Source organism: Ptychodera flava, chromosome 15 (genome assembly GCF_041260155.1).
Source record: "Ptychodera flava strain L36383 chromosome 15, AS_Pfla_20210202, whole genome shotgun sequence".
NCBI lineage: Eukaryota > Metazoa > Hemichordata > Enteropneusta > Ptychoderidae > Ptychodera > Ptychodera flava.
This window is the reverse complement of record NC_091942.1, coordinates 24353991-24375797: the sequence shown is the minus strand read 5'-3', so window position 1 is coordinate 24375797 and position 21807 is coordinate 24353991. Positions and strand designations below refer to the sequence as shown.

Below are 21807 nucleotides of genomic sequence, written 5' to 3'. Positions count from 1 at the left end.
TAAGTTGTTACTCTAAGTAGACGATACTTGAACCTCGTCTCCGTCCTTAAGTTGACTATTGAGCTTTTAGTTCCCTAATTTTACATAGAATTGTTTGATTCTTCGTGTCGCCGTGTAGTTTGTTTTGTATTGTACCGCGTCTGAGTCCCAAAGATTTCGTTGGTAGTTCACGGAAGGAATTGCTGCCATCGAACCACATGTCTACCTTCATTCTGGGCTGCATCCCTCGGGTTGGACGTTCTTCCGCACAGTGGTAACTTTTCCAACAACCAGAGCTTGCTCTGTATACCCGAATGCTCCACCATGTATTACAGCTCACCGTTTCCCTTCGGGGAATAGCTAGCAAGAGGACGTCGGGATATAGAAATAGTATAGAGGCCCGTTGCCCGAGGAACAGTTCGGCTTTATTCGGCATTCTTCGTACACTGGGTTGAAGATCTTGCTCAAGACTAATGTTAAATTAACGGATAAACCTCATCGAAAACTTTAAAATAAAAAGAGAAAAGGGAATCCTCATTCTAAATGATCACTAAAATAAATGTTCTAACTGTATCGCAAACTACCCTGTTATTCCTTTCGTTTTCTTGCTTTTGTTGTAGGATAAAGTATTCGTTAGGGACTGGTCAGTTTCTTCGGCCTGGGGGTGGATTCATGGGGGGGTCACCCTGTTTTTGACTTTGGTGGTAGGGGGTCACCATGTTTTTGAAATGCCCAATAGGGGGGTCAGTGTGTTTTTTAATTTCGACATGGCTCATACTTGCGAAAAATGCATTGTGCCAGCCACAAATTTCATCATTCAGTTGCATTTTTCGGCGCGCCCTTCGGGCGCATAACTTTAATAATAATAAGACATTTTTCAGAGCCCCGCCCTAGTGCAAAACTTTAATATATCAGACATATATATATATATATATATATATATATATATATATATATATATATATATATATATATATATATATAGTATATATATCATCATGCCCTCAGCTACATGACTTCTGTGTATCAGTATGTATATATATTTGAAATATCTGGATGTTTAATCTTTTTCGGCGCGCCCTTCGGGCGCAGTAAATATATCAGAGATATTATGTACCAGATATATCTTGATGTGTAAATTGAACGTCTGTTTTGAAAAGTGTATTGATCATTATGAAATCTGCAGTTCATATGAAAAGCATGACAAGTTCCTGATACTTTTCTGTTTCCTCTATGAGAATTCAGTGTTAGAAAGCAACATGCACTAATATTTCATTTTTCTTACAACAGTTCTGGACATCTGCTTTATGCATAAAAAGAGTGGAGTACATTCACAGCTCATTCAAAATACTGTATTCAAACTTTAGAATTGACACTGTTAAGTTCTTATCTACAACTGACATGACAACAATTTCATTAAAACACAGAATGACTGAATGTTTAAAACAGGCCAATCACACTCATACATATTTAAAATGCAGAGATAGCACACATACTTACTTACAGTAGAGGGGTGTCCTGTCCACATTTTTGAGCTGTAGTATAAGGAGACTACAATAAACGTAGGGGTATTTGTGAGGTGTTAGGTATCCTCTCCCAGGAAAACATATTTTTAAGAACTAAGAAGTGTTTTGTTGTCCTACCTTGTAAATTTCAAAAGATATATACGGGGATATATACCGATTTCAATAGTGAAATATAATTTTATCAGCACAGCATTACGCGTAAACAAAGGTTAAGAAAAACAAGGAATGGAACAGTAGATATTGTTATTCTAAATGTTGATTATACACAATTTTTCATTCTTTCTGTCCTTCAGGGAAAATGTCATATTTATTACTGTGTTGGTTGGTTTAAAACGTTAATCACCCTGGTTCAATTGTCTTCCTAAAGCTGTTCGATTATGAAATGTATAAAAAGTGGGTAATGTTACATTTCGCGTCTTCTTTTATCCTGTTTGAAGATTGAGGGCGCACGCGTCCCTTCTTGGGGCCAAAGGTTTTTTTTGCTTTAGCCATTAAACTATTACAGCTTCGGAAGGTTTTGACGCAAGTCACGGATTGGAATTGTTTACTCTTTAATATCAGAGCTGCTTTATTGAGAGAGAATATAACAACGACATCGCAAAGACGTACGTTTGAAGGACAAACTAACAGGTGGGTACAGGAAGGTTCGTGCAGATACAAGGTCCATAATTGATAAATATTAGCGTTTCCTGATGTTTACCCGGAAGTGTACACAACATTACAACATTGGCGAGTGCAGTCATACCAGTACCGTTTGGAAAGTCGCTTTTATCTGGTTGCACAAGAAGATTAAACATTCTAAGATTGATATGCAATTGTAATCGTTCCTGTATAACACATATACTATGCATTGTCGGTCGGGAACTGTTCATATCAGTCATAGTTTTTAGTTGATTGATACCCACAGAAAACGACAATATTACCAAATCCATATATATAATTCTTTGAAAATGTTTACTTTCAGCTATTTTTACCACGGTCGCTTGGGTAACTGACATTGACATTAATTTTATTACACTTCATGGAGTGGGGCAGAGCAAGTACAATTTATCAAACATGACACACATAAACAATTTAGACTATTTCCTGGCTGCAATCACAAGAGAGTGTATGTGAATAATTGCGAGCAGTCATTCGGCAGAAAACCTAGCGATGTCATCTTTCTTTGGCATAATATTTCTGTTAGTTCGACAATGTTGTAATATTTCTCAAAACATACATTTTCACCAACTTGCAAGCACATCACTACATCATGGTGTGTAATGACCCCAACGCCATCTTGAATGGGGACAAAGTCTAGCAATCGGTCAGCGCCATTTTGACTGGGTCAAAACCCCAATAAAATCGTTCACATACAAGACAACGTGAAGGCCGCCAGTTTTCTATGCTACTTTATTATGATTAGATTAAAAAGAAAATGTGACTCTGTGGATTTCTTTAAGCTTTGTTCGGTATGAAAAATGTAGTCGTGATGTTGTAGTACTTCTTGATGCATACTTAATTACCATTTGACTATTCCTAGATATGGGGTGAGGTCAGTGCCAAAACACTTGTCTGGACGTTTCATTTTGATACAATATGTTTCATTGTGTGTACATTGTTATTTTGTTTTCTTATGTTTTCATTATGTTTGCATTCTTATTTTATTCTTATAATTTGTTTACTTTTTATGTAATTTTGTTTACACGTTTCTTTAATTATGTTTACATTCTTATTTTACATTCATTTTTATGTTTGTATGTTGACATTCTTTTCTCTTGTTTTTGCATCTTGATTTTGTCATGTTAAAATTTCCATAAATTCTTTTTATATTTCACTTTTGATAAATTATGTTTACACCTTTATCTCGTCCTTTCGTTTTTATATCATTCAGTTATCGTCCTCTTTTATTTTATTTGCATATTAATGAAATTACGTTACATTTTTATAATTTGCTGCCTTTGTGTTTTCAATTTTTTATTTATTTTTTTTTCATCTCCTCATATGTTGTTTGAACATTTATGAAAAAGGTTTGCATGTCCATCTCGTTCACTCATTTTGTTTGCATTTTTATGTAAATGTGTTAAAATGTTTATGTTGTTCACTCATTTTGTTCGCATTTTCTCTTTGTGCCAGCATTTTTATCGCATCGTATGTTTATGTGTCTCATTATGATAATTATGCATTTCTCCAGTCAGTGGCGATGAACACTGACCCGAACGTGATCGGAACGCCACAGCACAGATTAAATAAACAGGTAAACAAAATAAAACAAAAATGAAAAGAAAATAAGAGAAGAAATAATGCAAATATAGTGAGAATATCAAAGAATAAAATATGAATGTAAACACGATGAAAACATTACATCAAAATGAAACAATGTCAAGAGAAGTGTATTGGCACTGGCCTCATCACCATAAACACCAACATCCACCCTGCTCATTGTAAGACTCGATCAAGTAGTTGATGAAGAACTTTATGGTCATTATCAACATATATAACGTCGAACAGCGTAAAATCCAGCATTATTTGTGTACAGCGGAATCAAAATTTAAGCTCTAAGAATTCATAATTCCTCACTACATGACAATTTTAAATTTTATCAAACTTCTGCCGACCTACCTACCCTAATTTTCAGAGGCATGTTTTTGGGAAACGCACAATTATTTTGGACCTTGCAGAATAAGTTTAATGTTAAAATATTATGTAATGCTTCTGATTTAACACAGCAAGAAGCTGTCTTACTGTAAACATAATTTATAGCAAGGGTTTGTACTGATTAATGCCTCTCATACACAAAAACAACGTTCTTCTTGTCTCAGTAAACATTTAGCAATGTTTGTAGGTGGAAACCACAGCAATGTGGAACAGACCGAAGACGTAGTTAAATAATTTTCATCTGAAGTTTAGAAAGTTTTGTCAATGAAAATCGCTTGAAAATCTTGCTTTCCATTTCAATCATGAATTTGGCCTTCGTCAAGACTGGTTTGTAGAAATGTTCCAAAATTTGATTATGTATGACTGAGCTTATTGATTACTTTGAATGAATGAATGAATGAATGAATGAATGAATGAATGAATGAATGAATGAATGAATGAATGAATGAATGAATGAATGATAATGAATGAATGAATGAATGAATGAATGAATGAATGAATGATTTTCATTGTTTAAGCACATACAGTAAGAATTTACCTATACATTAAACAAATTCAGACGAACAATATACCAATCATGTGTAAGCACCATTCATGTTTTAATCTCTATCCAATTTTCTTACATATACAGATACTTCATCTTAATTAAATGAGACTCCAGCTATGGAAAACGTTAGCACAGCAATAAAACCATTTGATACTTATCTGCTTAGCCTGGCAGACGATATCGGCAAAGGTAGGCACATGTTTAATAAATATCACTAAAATCATTCATTCATTCATTGTTTGATGATGTCATTTTCTAAGAAAAGCGAGTTGTTGCGTAATTGCCTTTCGTATTCGTGTACGTAATCTTTTGTGTTGACAATGATGATGCCCCGACCCTTGTCTGGGTTTTATGGTAATGTGTCTATTGTTTGCAAGCTTGTTTATCGCGATTCTTTGGAATTTTTACAGCCTATTAACAAGATTACAGATAAGATTTGTACGGCACAATTTTTCTGTATTTGAAGTACTTTTTGAAAAATCACATTTTGAAATTCGAAAGAATTTCTAATAATTTTTTGATTTATAAACCCATGTAAAATCATAAAAACAAATTTTATTTACAAATCCTGCCGTGCATATCTTACAATAAATAGTTTCAACATATTTATAACTAATTTGGTAATATTAATACTATCCATAATAATACTATTATTATTAAATTCAAATATGTAAAAAAATATGAAAAATTAAATTTTAATATTTACTGGTGTCATATTTCAAAATCATGGCTGCAAATATACAATTTTTATATTCTTTGGAGAAAATATTAACTAAGGGAGTTTTCCTGAAAATTTGAACTAAATATCTTGATTCTAACACTTGAAACTTGACATTAACTCTGAGCAAAGAATTGGTGCAAAAAATAGCCTTTCCAACCACCTTAAACAAACGATGGCAACTTGATTTCCAAATATCTAGGCTTTCCAAAATTATATAATTTATGGGCTTTCCCTACTTCAGTATCTGTCAAAGAAGTTATAATTTGAATCTGCCGGTTCCTTGTTATGGAACTTTAAAGGCGCCCTTCTCAATCCCAGGTTCTCGCATTAGCGTATGTGTCAACAGCCCATTAACAGTTTATCATTCTTTTGTTTTCCATTGAATATTTCATCAAATAAATAATATTTATATCAGATAAATCTGATAATTGAGTGGGGGGTTTAAGGATGTGTAAGGATATGGCTGAAACAAATGAAAAAGATTCAACTTCGTTACTACGTGCAAAGCATACTATTTGCAATCTCAAAATCAGGATAGCTATAAATTTTGACGTGTAACACATAAAAGCCTGTGTTGTCACTTTTTTCTCTCTACACAGATACTCTTTCTAAAATACTTGCCCTGTCGGGAACTTTAAGCTCCTCTCCTATAACTACAAGGGACAGAGAGAGTATCAACGATCCGTATGAGTTAATGAAAAAGATGGAACAGTATGATCTTATCAGTGAATCCAAGAGCAAGGTTCTTGTCGATATTTTGAGAGAGGTGCATCGGAACGATCTGGCCTTGGAGGTAGAAGTAAGATATGCGATAGGATTTGGTAAACATATCTCAAGAGAAGAACTTCAGAGAGAAATAAAGATTCACCGCCAACTACAGAAAGGTAATTAAATCTTACAAAGCAAAGTAAATTTCAAGGACTGAAAATTTTCAGGCATATTTTTCCAAAACCTGTCCGGATGTGTTTCTATTTACTTCTACCTCTCTTACTTGTCTGACAGTTTGTGATATTCTGTATCAAGGGTACCACCTCATTGGTTGGTATATTGCATGATTGGTAACTGGTGCAAATCTCGTCCAATAGACATTTCGTTGCTTGGTTAAAGCGCCGTTATCGTCGTCTGCGCATGTGCAGGATTTCGTGTTTACAAACATTACGTTCAATCCCACAAATCATTGCAATCCACGATGGCGAGCGAGGATCCCATGAGCGCGAGCTTTGATATGAGCGGAGTGGACGCTGCTCTTACCGATGTGTTTGGAAAATAACTCACAAGAACCAAAATCATGTAATTGTAGAGGAATGTGCTCAAGGAAACGTGGCCGTGGTGCATGCCCGTGCAAGGCCATAGACGAGTATTGCAATAATGGATGCACCTGTGGCAGACGACGTCCTTGTGTGAATAAAGAACCGGTAAGTACTGTAACGTACCATACTACAGCTTGGTCGATCATTATTATTTATCGGTATTTATGGCCCGAAATATTTGCGTCTAATACTAGCATGTGGACAGTCCTGTCATTACCTTTGAGTACTACTATCTATAAAGCCTAGTATGTGCGTTCCATTTTTCCAATATATGACTGCATCCAAAAAGTTCGGACGAACGAAGCATGGCCTCACCACAGCTTATGCCGTTATGTGCACACGCTATTTATAACCAAGTGTAGAAATGCTGTTTGTCCCAGTTGGGATAACAATTTCCAAGCGTACTTTTTCCACGGAATCGACCAGGTGTGAACCATAATGCTATATGATCGACCACTCGGCTTCCGGGCATTTTTTTGGTAGAGATAGACCCTGACCTCAGAGACCGTTTGAAACTTATCTTACGTCCCGGATTTCAATCTCTAGACTAGTCTATGAATTCTTTTTGATACGTTTCATAATGGGCGAGAGCACTTGTAACGAACTATTATGACTTCGTTGGTAGCTGATTTGGAAAAAAGTTGCCGTATAGGTTTGGAACCGACATTGAATCGGTATTCGTTGCATAGTTGCTGCTATGAAAGTAAGAGTAAGCAAGTTGAACGATGCGGAATTGTAATTCATAGACGATGATTTCAATGCAAACAGTTGACTTGAATTATTAAATCTGACAAAGTGAGATACTATCTCAGTATCTCGATACTTCACTGGTACACAAGTTGCAAAAGGAGCAGCAACTAACATGTAATCCGAGAAAAACAGTTCACACAACTTTTAAGCCTATTACTGAAAAAGTGGCTTGTCAGAAAACTCAAACTGGCTGCAGTGGTAGATTTGGTTAGCTTCTGGCTCTTCTCCTCACCATCATTGCATCATAAATTGTGATGTGTTTTCTCTACAGATGAGTGAATCTTTCAGGGTGTACGTCCTGGTAGAGGCAGTAAGCAGTAATTATTTGTCAACAACTGCCATACAGTTTCTTATATCATGTCACTAAAAAGTATGTTATTGTGTAGCTTACCTTGCCAGCATTACAATTATTAGTTATTGCTTTTCCAATATCTTTATTTATATTTTTAAAATCTTATCATGTGTACCTTTTCTGGTGATTATTTATTTATTTGTTGGGTGTTTTTTATTGGGGGGCTGTGTTTTGTAGGAGTCGTCATCATCTGAGGAAGATGAGAATACTGTACAACCTGAACAGTCAAACATTAGGAAAAGACGACGTGTTGCTGCCCAGCGTGACCAGCTATCACAGGTGCTAGATTGCATGGATGAACAGACAGGCACAGTGCTCATGAAAGAAATGTACAGGTTTGTAGAAAACTACTTTGTTGTCAGTTTTACACATTTGTTTTTGATTTTATTTGATTGACATGTGAATCAAGTATAAAAATTTGAACAGGCAGTGCTAAGACTGTATGGGTAAAAATAATATTCAAAATGGTGTTAGAAATTTGCTATGATTTTTCAAAATCAAATAAGTAGGATTTTAAGCCTGTTAATCTTTGTTTCTTTCATTGCTTTCAGCAATATATACAGAATTTAACAAGAGAAAGACTGGAAAAAGTGACCATGGAATTAATCAGAAGACAACTGGATGCATGGGCAGACTTTGTCTTGGATGGAACTGATCAAGGCCTCAATCAGTTTCATCAGCAGCCATCCCCTGATCCAAAACCTGATGACATAGTATCTCTTCCATGGTGTAGTGTAGGTGTTGAGAATGTCAACCAATGCCTTCACAGGTTGAAAACAAATGTTGTGCAAAAAGGATTGGCCAAGAATGCATAGCAAGGACATGGTTATTTCAACAACTTGTTATTGACCCTAATGTTTTAGAAATTGCCATGAGAACAGTTGCAGCCACTTATGCACACTATCAACTAAGGAACAATGCATGCTACAGACACTTTGCATATTGCCAGTTTATATATTGGCAACATGGTCGGTTGGGCAGAGGAAACCGTCGTGTTATTCCATCATGTTGTGTTCTAGTTATTAGAAGACGCTATCCAAGTCCTAATAACGTGTACGTTGGCTACATAGAAGGAGAAATTCAGGACTAGTTGGTGAACTGTGAACTGCTTTATTTATCCTCGATGTCATCAAAGTAGATATTGACAACGTAAACCACAATATTTCTGTTCAAACAATTTCTCATTAACATTTGAATATGCAGGTGATGTGTCTGGTTCACTTTTCATCAGGTATATATCAGTCATTGCAAACTGGTAATATACAATAAAATGAACAACACCTTCAGATGTCCTATAACATGTTTTTGTGTGGAGGTCATTCTTACAAAACTGTATGCATGGACATTCATGATGTCTGCTTTATCCAGGGTATGTACCACTCCTGAAAAAGTCAACTTTTATGGAATTTCAATAATTCACATAAACCCCTTCAATGCCCAGCCAAAATAAATTACACTTCTGAATGATTAACTTCAAAAACAAATGTAAACTTTTGCATGAAATTCATTCTTTATGCCACATGTGTATTTTTGAAATACTGAAATGTTAGGTGTTGAGTAGATAAACCTATTACTACTATTCAGGCCATCAACTATCCTCTCTACAGTGCAAGGTTGGCTGAATACTGAGGTCAGTGTGTGTCACTGATTTTGAAGCTAAAAATTCAATGATGTCATTTGACCTAGCTTGGGTATGATATCTCTGCTCCAACAAAGTGACAGACTGAAGTACACAATAAATTTTTTTATCAATGAAAAAAATGACCGAACAGTTTATATAAATTTGTTCATGAACCTCTCAAAAAATTAACCTGAGTTCAGTAATTTTAGAACAGCAGTTTTCTGTTACTGGATATGACAGATACAAGTATCAATAATGCAATATTTATGTCAATGATAAAATCAATGGAGGCAACAGAGGATCACACTATGACTACTTTCAAAGGTTTCTTATGTTCTATTTCCTTGCTGGATAAAGTTTACTGTGCATTCATTGATTAGAACTACCAGTAAGTTCATGAGACTGTGATGTGGCAAATCTACTCTGATACTGTGCTGTAACTTGGCTTAAACTAGGCCTTGTCACCAAATGTCTAGTGCTATGGATTCGCCTGGGATCATTCTCATCCAAGGACACATGCCAGGACATGTGGCCATAGTCATTTTGCCGAGACTGGAAGATCTGCCTTTGCAGCTCACCAATGTATTCATACTTCTTGGGCTCTAGTTTGGCAGTAGGATAAAACCTCTTGGACTGCTTAGAGTATTTGACTTCAAACCTGAAAACAATCAAGCTTATAGTTTTAATGCAACTCTCAAGCATCATAAACATGACCGTGTGATTCTAATGTATCCTGATATGTCAAACATAACAAGATTGTGATTATGCAGCCTAGCTATAGTAATAAGTCTAGAAGGTACAATCTGGAGTTCAAATCAATAACCAGCATCAGGATAGTTTTGTAGGCTATTCACACTTTCAACAACATCATTTACCAATGTGTGTGGAGGCAATGTGTCAGTACTAAAAGGTCTACAATAGTAACATTAGGCTATTTCGTGATTTTCATTGTTAATATAAAGTGAAGTTTCTTGTTGTTCTGCCTACAGCAATCCTACAAAGCCCACTATGTACTGGTAGGAATAATGAAGATTTCATCATATTTGCAGTATCACACACCTTGGTTTCCCATCTTTGTCCAGTGCTTGCTTCCGATTAGTATGTTTATTAAAATCTATGGCAGCCAACTGAATTCTTGCTTTATTGGCAACATATCTGAAGTTTAAGAAAGTATGAAATAATGGTCATGTTTTAAATTTGGATTCTCCTAATCCCTAAAGAGTCTACGACGAAAATATGGATAAAACTGTACATGCACATTGTTTACACTGTACAGAACGACTTCAATAATTTGCAGTCCTAATACTGACCAAATTTTACTTTCCCAAGACATAAACAATCAGCCTAACAGTAATTTCTACTTACAATCAGTACACTGTAAAATCTGTCTATTAAAATGGGACATTGAAGGCAATGAGAATATTTTTTGGGGTTTGCAGAGGTGTTCAGAGTCTGGTTTATTGAAGTTCTTTGAACACAGTGTTGTATATAGAAGATGTACTGATTGCAAACAGATTTCTAGATTCAACCAGATTTGGTTTAGACAAGCTGTGCAACATATGATACTAAAGAACACACAAAATATACTTACGTGTACGCATGTCTCTTTGGGGCATACATCAAAAGGTGACTGTGGAAAGACTCCACAAAGCCACTGTGTCTGGGGAAAAAATGAAAGAAATAGCGTCAAATGACACTCTGCTTCCAGCTGGATCACTATAAACACATACTCATATGTCACAAATATTATCTCTCTGTAAGACCTGGGTCTATCAGGTAGCCTAAACAGAAAAACTCACACAGACCTGTACAGGTTTCCATTACATGTAACGGTACAGACGAGCACACAGCTGTACCAGCTCTGAAAATCTACAGTGACTGTACCAGCTATGAGAAATACTCGTCCGATATACCGTAGCATTGTCATGGGTCAGCGACATGGTGTTACACCAGTTGCATTTCATATCCATGAACCATAGATGTGCACACCCTTGTTTCAAGGCTGTTAAAATAGAGCTTGTAGATGCTGTGCTAGAATGCTGACAAAAGTATGCACATCTTAGTACTACGATGTGAAAGATTTCCTGTGTAGCATACATGTATTTGTTCAGTAATACTAACCACTGATAGTTTTCTCACAATGAACATATCTGAACACCCATCAAAACCTAAACACAAAAATTTCTAAAGATTTGAACAAGGCGTTGTAAAAGTTGCAGATTTCAGTGGATTCTGTTATTGTACTCGAACTTTCTCTGTCAATGATTGTTCCAAATGAGTGAACAGATATGGCTATGGTAGCAAATAACAACATACCTGAAATTTACATAGTAGCTGAATGTTCTCAGGAATCTTTTATCTTCAACAATCCCTTTGAGTGCCACATGAGCAGGTGACCCTTTCTGTATCCATGGTCTTTGCTGATTCTCCTCTGTCAATGGTGAATGTGCACATTTGCCATAAGTTCCATCAATATTTAGCAGCCATTCATGTTCATTTACAACATGATGCAGAATGCCAAACCATATTGCCTATTGGGTAAACAACAATAAAAAAGCATTTGGCACCAATATATTTATGATGCTGCTTATTTGTTAGCACTATTTACCCATGCAGTACATTCCACATGCTTAAAATTTCAACATGGATATAAGCCTCAATAACTAGTACTGCTGTACTCCACACATTTCAGATTAGACAGAACATGAAAAACTTACAGTATGTTCACGGTGCAGTCATATTGGATTGTCATGTAAAATATCACTGACAGTATTTGTACATTGTTACACACTGTTCTGATGCTACCATCAAAGAGTACTGTCTGTAAATTGGTGGACAGACTGACTAATATATGAAACACACACTTCCCTCTTCTAAGGCTGTTTGCATTTTAACATTAAAAATACTCACTTTCATTTTCCTTTCACTTCCCTTGCTCTCTTTGGCAGCATACCAGAAGTGATTTCTGATAGTTGATGCCCATGGCAAAAGGTCTCGACATTTCTTATTTTGGGAAGCCTGTAGACCATGATCAAAATTCAGTGAAATTTAGATATGTACATATTGCCTCTGCATTATTTTTTGCTATTCAGCACGATACACTAACAAATACAATGTAGCTAAAACCTTCCTTTCCCATGGTGTAGCACTGGATAGAACTGGGCCAGCCCAATGCTAGCCTGACAGTCTGATATTTATCATATTCTTTATCCAACATCCAATTCTTTGCTCATGTAGTCTATGCTAATGATGTGATATCCATATCTGTGTTGTTACACTTAAAGTTCATAAGCTAAGAAGTGTCAAATCAACAATTACTAAGGTACATGTATCAAATGATCTTATAAATTCCACAAAGTTTCAAACACTTCTTGGTCACTAGTCTGGATAAACTGCATGATTTATGATATCTAACATGTTGCGCTACTATGACAATTTTCCCTTTGTTACTTTGAACTTTAAAGAATTTTCACTGGATCAGCATACTTTGCCATCTTCAATACCAATACCATACCAACTTGAATAGCAGATGAGATTCAAGAAAATTTTGCCTGCAAAGAACTAACATGATATTAAGCTATAAAGAGTGCATTGATAAACTAAAGATAACATACCTTTACTACCTTTTTGTGAATGTTCTTTCCTCCATGCCACAAGTCCCAGGAATGTTTGACTCCTTTAAACTTATCACACTTTTCTGGATGTAGTAGAGAGTAAAACAGAAAAAAATTACATATATATTGGTATTTATAACAAGAATCAATTTTATCATTAAAGGAGCATTAATAAAGTAAGGTGTAGAATACTATCTGATGACCACTGTGAACAAAATATACTATTTTGAAATAGATATAGTCAGCCAATAATGAGAATTATAAATGCAGGAAGAGCTGTCCAGAGGAGTGTTAAAAGCAACAAATACTAATCTTGTAAATAAATGATATACTGTTGCCAATTCACCTTTTAACAGTGACCCTAACACCAAAGGTTTGTGAGTTTCATTTTGCATGAATTGTACTGTAACACTGTTTTCTGTTCAATGGCTAGGTTAGCTGGTGGAAGCAATATCAAACCTCTGGAACTATGCTTGCTTGCTCTCTCCCTACCTGAGTCTCAGACATCACTAACCCTAAGTTGACTTAGCTGATGGATAGGAAACTACTCAAAAACTAAGTACTTGTCATGAACTCTGTGAATCATGAGTGACTTCTGTAACAGTAATCACCTAATCATGCATTAACACGTGTAGCTGTTGCCACCCTAATCTGCCAGTCATCAAAAGTGGTTTGCTCAAGGTCATGAAGGTCTGATAGTATTCTAAGAGCAATCCCATAATTCCAGAAAAGCATGAATAGCTTATAATGTAAAATAGGAGTAGCTAAGATTATAAATTTATCCTTTTTAAATTTTAGTCAATAATGTATACCATCACTTTTACTACAGAAGAGACACATGTACATACTCACACGTACATACATGCATATATAAATATGTACAATGAAAGACATACAATATATGTCCATGTACTGCAGCACAAACACTTACTCATGACTGCAGCTATCTGTGAATGTGCATCTGTCACCATTTCATCAATGACTATGTTCTTCTGTAATTGATCCATGGACCTTTCAAACCCAAGCCGCTCCATGTTTGGACTCTTACCATTCACTTCTCTGACATCAACCACTTCTGTGTGAACTATCACCTTTTTTTCTGGATCACCAACATTGTATGATAGATACTGTGATGAATGACCCGGTGAATCATTTCTTCCATCACCACTTAGTAAAGCTTTCTCACCTTGGTAAGCACTCAGTAACTCAGCCTGAAGAGTCTTCCAAAAATGATCAATCGTTGGTGCTAGGTATAGATTTTGCATACGATAGAATGTAGTTTGTGATATGTTAGCGATGTTAGCAAACTGGAACATCAATTTGATCTTTGCAAAACTGTTCCCAGAAAGTAGAATACAGGCTGCTATTTGAAGATTTCCAGCAAACATATCATGGACTCTAGGTTGTGATTGCCAACTTCCAACAGGGTGCCCAGCATGACATGTCCAGGTAACAATGACTGCAGTACCAATGAATGCTGTCTTATATGCAAGGGCTTCTTTACAGTCTTTTCTATTACATATGTTTCCATTGGATTTTTAAGCAAGTCCACGATGCAAGGAACAAAAGCTATACACTTCTGCTGTTCAATCACATTCATATCATCATCAATGTCATCAACCGTCAGTTCATCATTGCTATAGTCATCTGTACCAGTGTCCTGAACATCAAACACAGCTTCCTCGATGGACACGTGTGGATTGCCTCTGAAATGGGATGGAAATTTGTTGAGTAAACATTCATGTAGCAGCAGCACAACCTAACAGGAACATCAAAAACTGAATACTGCTCACCTTCCTGCACTGCAGTTTAACTCGGAGTGAACATCACTTTCTCCATCGCTGGAGTCACTTTCAATAGCTGACAGAGTGTCTTCACTATCTCTTTCTTCGCTATCTCACAAAAGCAAAAAAAATTACTATTAGATATTTTTCAAAAGTCCAAAATGAGGAAAATCACTACATTTTGTATTTCAAAAAAGGAGAACAGTAAACGTACATGGTCTACTAGTACGGTATGTCTGTAAGACATGTATGATCACAAAATTGTAATCATTGAATGTGCATATCAACAACATGGATAGTGTGTAACTGTACATATCAATAGTAGTCTGTTAATGGTTTATTTAATTGGAATTCATTCAATCAAACAAAAAAATTCAACTGAATTTCCAGTTATGATTACAAATAATGGAGCATCTGAACACTGATGGAAACTTTTAGTCTGACATGTATACATTATAGATGTGATGTTGTCTTTTAATTCTAGATGGGATACAAGTGGTAAGGGAAAATGAAAAATAAATTGTTCAAATATTGTTATAAATCTGCAAAGTATATTTTTTACGTGAATAAAATGAAATCTTAAAAAAGCACTCGCCCATAAAAAAAAGGCAGGAATACTACCATTCAGTCTGATTTTCTTCTCTATACCTCACAAAATTCAGTATCATTAGAAGTACATACCAAAGAAGTTGTTCACAAATGCCTGGTTTCCTTGGAGTTGATGTTGCAATAGGGCCTTGGCATACATCTGCAAATATAACATACAAGTGAAAATATAAAATGGGTTCAAGAAGTACTGGAAAGCATTCAGAAACACCTCTGGAGGAAGGGGGTATGGGGGCAAGAAAATCAAGACAGTTTTGAAGTACATCTAACAAACTCAGAACTTTTCAAGTTTCCTCCTTTCAATTGGCAATACTTCTGCATCCCTCCCCTAACAAAACAGGTAACAAAGTTTAATATTGATATGGCCAGATTTCAGATTTCTTAAGTTCATCGAGGTTTAACAACACTTTATGTACACAGTAAATACCAGTCACATTATCTTGTTGAAAAGCGAAACTGATCCCATATCAAGCCCCCAGGTGTTTGTAAATGGTGCCTAAAATTTTCAGAAAGTGCCAACAACAAAATACATGCATTTGTCAGCATCTGATTTTTCAAAATTGGAATGGACAAGCAGGCATAATCAAAGTTACAACATTTTCATCTACTGTAAGTTTCTCTACATTTAATTTATCTATTTGAAATTGATAGAAAAAAAGAAAGTGGAACAATTACATATACACTACTATTTTCACTAAAATTATTATAATTAGTGGAAATTCCCATGGAAAATACTACACATGCATTTCTAAAACTAGCAGAAAAAAACCTGGCTGAATCATCGAAACAATCAGTCAAACAATAATGAAGAGTGTAGATAAGGTCGAAATAGTGGTGGTACATGCCTTTGGGGAAGTCATCATTATTTAATAAAAATGAATATATAAAACATGTTTCATTAAAAAATATAAAAACATGAAACGACCAACAAATAATACGGTATTATCAAATGTTGTGTACATGTACTAGCAACATGATTTTGTGGGGGCTAGAAGACTAGTGAATGTTATAAGGTAATTGCCATATCATGCATATAATTTTACTTAATCTTGTCATAGACTCAATCAAAGTAAGTGTCCATTCAACACTTAGAACATTTGTCAGTTTCAAATAAATAAATAAATATGTAAACAAATAAATTCAAAAAGTAAAGATTTCAACACATTATGTAAAATACTAAATTGTGGAAAAGCATACCGAAAATCAACAAATAGTCAATCCATGATTTACTATAGTTACCTTTGTGAGTACCTTCAATGGGAGAGATGCTAAGAAAAATATCTTGCACTGTTATAAATATCATTAATGGCATGACCATGCACTCTTTCCTAGAGGCCCTTTCCATGCTTCTGCAGTGTCTAAATTCTTTGCAGAACAAATTATAGTATCTGCTCTAATAATTAACGTGAAACTGTTTCACTTCTACTTGTTATACTTGGATGGAGAGTGCCCTATAACTGGCTACATGTAATTATCATAAAGCCACTATGTGCCATTGCTGCAACCGTGGATACACTAATCTAACAATATTACAAAGTTGACAGTGTAAATGAAGTTTTTTTCGCAGGAGACATTTCAGCCTGCGTTTCAGCACTAAAACTTGGAAACTCGAGACGATTTGGCCTCAGAATTCAGAAACCAGAGACACTTCGGTCCGGTTTTTTCTAGCTTTTCTCGCTCCATGTTTGATCGCTGTACACCCATGGTCTGGGTAGCTGCAGTACAGTAGCTCGAGGTTTTGCCTGGGTATTTGGATCGGACGGCAAAACCAGATTGCCGTCCGACCCAAATACCTAGGCAAAACCTCGAGCTACTGTACTGCAGCTATGGTCTGGGTAAGTTGAATTGTACATGCAGGTAGCTTTGTAGTGGGTCCACAGCTGTGTTTTCGGACGGGATTTCTGACTTTTACTTGCTGGTTTTGATTCTTACGTTATTGTGGTGGCGGGGTTGATAACGTTAAAGTCAAAACCAGCACGTAAAAGTCAGAAATCCCGTCCAAAAACAGCACAGCTATGGACCCACAGCTATCTATTACCAGACACCATCCTCCGTGTTCGGTGTGCACATGCTGCGTTGCCGAAAATTGCCGGACAGGCTTTACAACTAACATGTAAACTGACACAACGAACGATCCACTCACCTTTTGGATTGGATAGTAGCAGCTGTAAGTTCGTCACTTGTGTTTCCACGTCTTTGACTGTCTCCGTCGGAGTCGCGATTACCACACTCACGAACAGAAGGAAAACTGCATTCGTGACAGTTTTCCCGGTGCGAAGCAAGAACATGTTCGGCAAATTTTGCATTTGATGCAGTCAGGTAGCGGACTGCCTTCGCCTCCTTCCATGTCTCGTGTGCACTGTACAAATAAATTTTAGTTTTGTCCCTTCTTTTCACCCAATTCGGAGCCTTTTCACGACCTCCAGCACAGACTATGGTCGCCGCCATCTTGCTTGTGAGCCTTGGTAATACACGGCCTTATGGGATACACTGTACATTTATTCTCGTAACCAGAGACTCGGTCTGGCACCTGCGCAGACGACGATAACGGCGCTTTAACTTTGCTCCGATTTTTGCAGGCAAAATTATACCAGAGGATTAATAAAACTTGGGATACTTTACGGTACGGATTGTTTTGAAAACGTGAATCTTTGCGTGTGTGTGTCTGTTTTAAGTCTACTCTATCCGATCAGATCCTGAAAGCCATTAGCTAAAGAAACAGTCAGGTTAATTATATAATCTGATTTAATGAATCTAATCTAGTTTTATTTACTTTAAATTAATTATTGTATTGACTGAAATATTTAGAACAGGTTATCGTTGATGACACAGTCCCCACTTGTTAATTGGTAATTTGATTACAGGTCCTCGGAGAGCGAGGATAGAGTCCTGTTCATTAACTTGGTCTGTGATTAAAAATACTGCAATAAGCTTACAGATTAGGCTTAATGGCCGAGAATGAGCTCCATGGTGGTGAAAACGTAAAACCCATCTGGGCTGCCACCGTCATTACAACAATGATTCAAGTAGTAATTAATCGACAGGATGTTGCAAATCATTGTTCATTCAATTATAACGCTGACAGATTATCACCTATATCACATTTCATACAATTTGATACAGTGCTTCTGGGCATAAAACCTAAAAACAAAAATTCATTAAGTTCATAAGGTAACAATTAATTTAAATGACACTGCTAAGTGTCACTGAATTGTATTACAGAACTATGAGATCAACATCTATACCATCTTTCATTCGATTTGATGTGGTATTTCTGAACATATCAGCCTAATTACAAAAATTCATTAAATATGCAAATAAGCAATTAATTGACAAGAAACTGCTTTGCATGCCATTAGACTACTGGAAGAACAAAATCTGTACCATGTTTTATTAAATTTGATGCAGCATTACCAGACATATCACAATAATTATGAAAGTTTATTAAATATGTAAATTAGCAATTAATTGACATGGTACTCCTCAATGTGTTCACATAGTATTATAATACTTACAGATCAACATCTGCACCATGTTTCATAAAATTTAAAGCAGTATTTCTGCAGATAGCCCATTAATTGGGAAAACTAATGAAATATGCAAATTAGCAATTTATTAACATGATACTGCTAAGTGTCTTTGTTCACTATTGTAGGACTGGGTGCTGAAGATTTGTACCATTTGTTTCATTAAAGTTGTTGCAGTATTTCTAGACATCACCCCAATCACAAAAATTGATCAAATATGCAAATTAGCAATTAATTGATGCAATACTGACATATGTCATTGAGTGATATTAAAACTTTGTGTGAAATACATCTGCACAAAGTTTCATCAAATTTGGCACAGTCGTATTAGAGAAAGCACTCTAATCATGAAATACGCAAATTACCACTAATTATGCATGCCACACCAATATAAATGAACCTGCATTTTTATGCCATAGTGTAGCATCCTTCTACCAAGCTTAAAAATTGGCACAGGCATATCTGAGATATCTGCATTCATGAGCCCTTTGCATGGACATAGCATTAATATTAATACCATCCTTGAACCCCTGTGGATCAATCCTGGCGACCCTGTGGATGGATATCAAATACAGGAAAGAAAACAGCCGTCACACAACCATTCTTGATCGGATCATTCCAAAAATGGGCGTGGATATATATGACATAGGGATTAATATATGTACCACATACCCGGCATCGCTGAGAAATTTACGTGAACGGACGCACTGTCATCAAATATAGGAAACAAAATGGCCGCCACGCAGTCATTTAAGACCGGATCAAAACAATAATCAATGTGCATATGTAAAACATATGGAGTAATCCATGTACCAACTTTGTATGGTATCGCACCAAGCATAACTCAGAAATTTGCATGAACATACGCACCAACATCAAATACAGGGAACAAAATGGCCGCCAAGCGGCCATATTGGATTGGATCACAAAACAAATTGAGGTGCATATGTATGACATAAGTAATAATCCTTGTATCAGGTTTGAATGAAATCACTCCAGGCATCTCTGAGATATCTGCGTGAACGGACGGACGTACGGACGGACGTACGGATATGACGAAACGTATAAGTCCCCCGAACGGTGTCCGTGGGGAATAAAAATATACATTTCATTTTAAGGCACTATGCGCCTTGAAAATGAAATACTTAAACTTTTACTCAAACTTTCCTGAATGAAACTTTAACCATTCTCTTACCATATCAACACATTAAAAAGTCGGGGCTCGCCGTGCAATGTTTGGAACTGGCGAAACAAATTACCTAACATTTTGCGATATTTGAAATTTCAAAATGTCTGCCATTTCTGTGTTAACTCAACGGGGAAAATTAAATTTTGGACTTTTGAAATAATAAGACGGTGAAAGTTGTCTTTCTCCAAGAACGTTTAAATGATTCCCCACAAGTGGTAGATCAAAAAAGGAATGTAGGAATGTTATAGTCAGACTATCTCTCCTCGAGACGCGTTCTACCTTAATATATATCATTTGCCACTTTCAGGTGCAGCCAACGAACAATGCACTTTTAAAGGGGTCCTTACTATGATAAGATATATTGTGTATGACAAGCAATGTGAACTGACTAATTTTAAGTCAAGAGGGTAATTAATTAGCTGTTCATAATTTGCCCTCCCACTAAAAATTTTTCGACCTACCCTCACGCACTCAAACTTCATTTTTACCTACTCCCCACTTATTTTTGCCGTTTTCCCCTCCCCATTGTGAAGTTTTGAAGCTCCCCTGCCCTGTGGCGAAAAAAAACTTGCCGATTTCCCCTGCCCTTGAAAAATTCCCCTCAAAATTTTGTCATTCCATTTCCCCTGCAGACATAAAAAGTTACAAGTACTTGCCCTGTGTCCCCATCCCCGGAAACACCATGGCTCAACTTCCCCCGTCCCCGTTTTAAAAGTAGCTTCCCCTCTCCTCGTTTTTCGCCAAGCCCTGTCCCCAGGACAATCAACCGATATCTGCCCTGCCCTACAAAAAAAACTAAAATTTGCTCCCCTGTCACTTAAAAACATGTCCCCTGCCCGAGCAAAAATAAAATTTCCCCTGCCCTCAAAACTTGCTCCTGGAACAGCTTTTTCGATGAATAGCTCCGTTGGCTGCACCTGACTTTCACTATAAGTGATACGGGACGTCTGTAAGACGAGTATCTTACAAAACGATAAATTTAATATTGTTGCCTCGGGAGTCAAATCTCTCGTTTCTGAGTCTGAAGACCGAACACTGCTCTGCCGCAAGTTTTCGCGTGTGTAGAATGCGGCATAGGACGCGACACTATTAAACCCACTGTTCGCGGTGCCTTTGCTCGCCACTCTTCCTCTTCAGGCACAGGATCCCAAGGATCCTTTCGTGTTTGTTTGTTACTTTTGTTTGTTTGTTTGTTTGTTTGTTTGTTTGTTGCATTATATTTGAACGCATGAGTTGTTAAACGCAATATAATAAATAAACAGCTGTTTGTCACTCGTTTGTTGCATGTACGATTTTTATTTTTGCAATAAACAATAAAGAGCTGAGTTTGCTGCTTTGAGTTGTTCGTTTGTTTCTTTGTTTGTATGTTTGTATATTGTAATAAATCAATGAAGATGCGAGTTTCATTTATTTGTTTGTTTGTTTGCTTGCTTGTTTGATTACAAGTGCTCATACTTATTATCAATAATATTTCCTATTTCAATAACCATGCAATTAAACAAACGCTTTGTCATATATTGGAGCTTTTTTCATTTTGAAACCCTGCAAATGCACATCCATAAACTTTTTTCACCTCTGGTTTAAAGAAATCGCGTGATTTGTGGTTGGTGAAATGACTTTTTCATACTGACCGAACCCAAAGAA

General features: G+C 36.3%; 2 protein-coding genes and 1 long non-coding RNA gene across 4 annotated transcripts in view; 2 read left to right on the top strand and 1 right to left on the bottom strand.

Moving 5' to 3' along the window:
- Window positions 1-1991: 1991 nt before the first annotated feature.
- LOC139151615 (uncharacterized) overlaps window positions 1992-21807 on the top strand; it is a 57821-nt gene continuing 38005 nt past the window's right edge. The window contains exons 1-3 of the mRNA XM_070724533.1: window positions 1992-2135; window positions 4774-4878; window positions 6010-6294. The gene's annotated coding sequence lies outside the window, so the exon portion shown is untranslated. The remainder of the gene's footprint in view (window positions 2136-4773; window positions 4879-6009; window positions 6295-21807) is intronic.
- Window positions 6517-8540, top strand: LOC139152381 (uncharacterized). Its single transcript, XR_011556617.1, has 3 exons — window positions 6517-6825; window positions 8000-8157; window positions 8374-8540. It is a non-coding gene; the product is annotated as an uncharacterized lncRNA (long non-coding RNA).
- On the bottom strand, window positions 8917-18006 carry LOC139151614 (uncharacterized). Of its 2 annotated transcripts, XM_070724530.1 has the most exons (10): window positions 17591-18006; window positions 15523-15589; window positions 14851-14949; window positions 13989-14763; window positions 13058-13140; window positions 12354-12461; window positions 11760-11974; window positions 11035-11103; window positions 10503-10598; window positions 8917-10101 (listed from the first exon to the last, which is right to left on the bottom strand). In XM_070724530.1, exons 4-10 carry the CDS (start codon window positions 14443-14445, stop codon window positions 9813-9815), a joined length of 1317 nt encoding a protein of 438 aa, XP_070580631.1. In that variant the 5' UTR covers window positions 14446-14763; window positions 14851-14949; window positions 15523-15589; window positions 17591-18006; the 3' UTR covers window positions 8917-9812. The 2 variants fall into 2 exon arrangements, with proteins under 2 accessions (XP_070580631.1, XP_070580633.1); XM_070724532.1 differs by lacking the exons at window positions 10503-10598; window positions 14851-14949; window positions 15523-15589; window positions 17591-18006 and having other exon boundaries at window positions 9681-10101; window positions 13989-14581.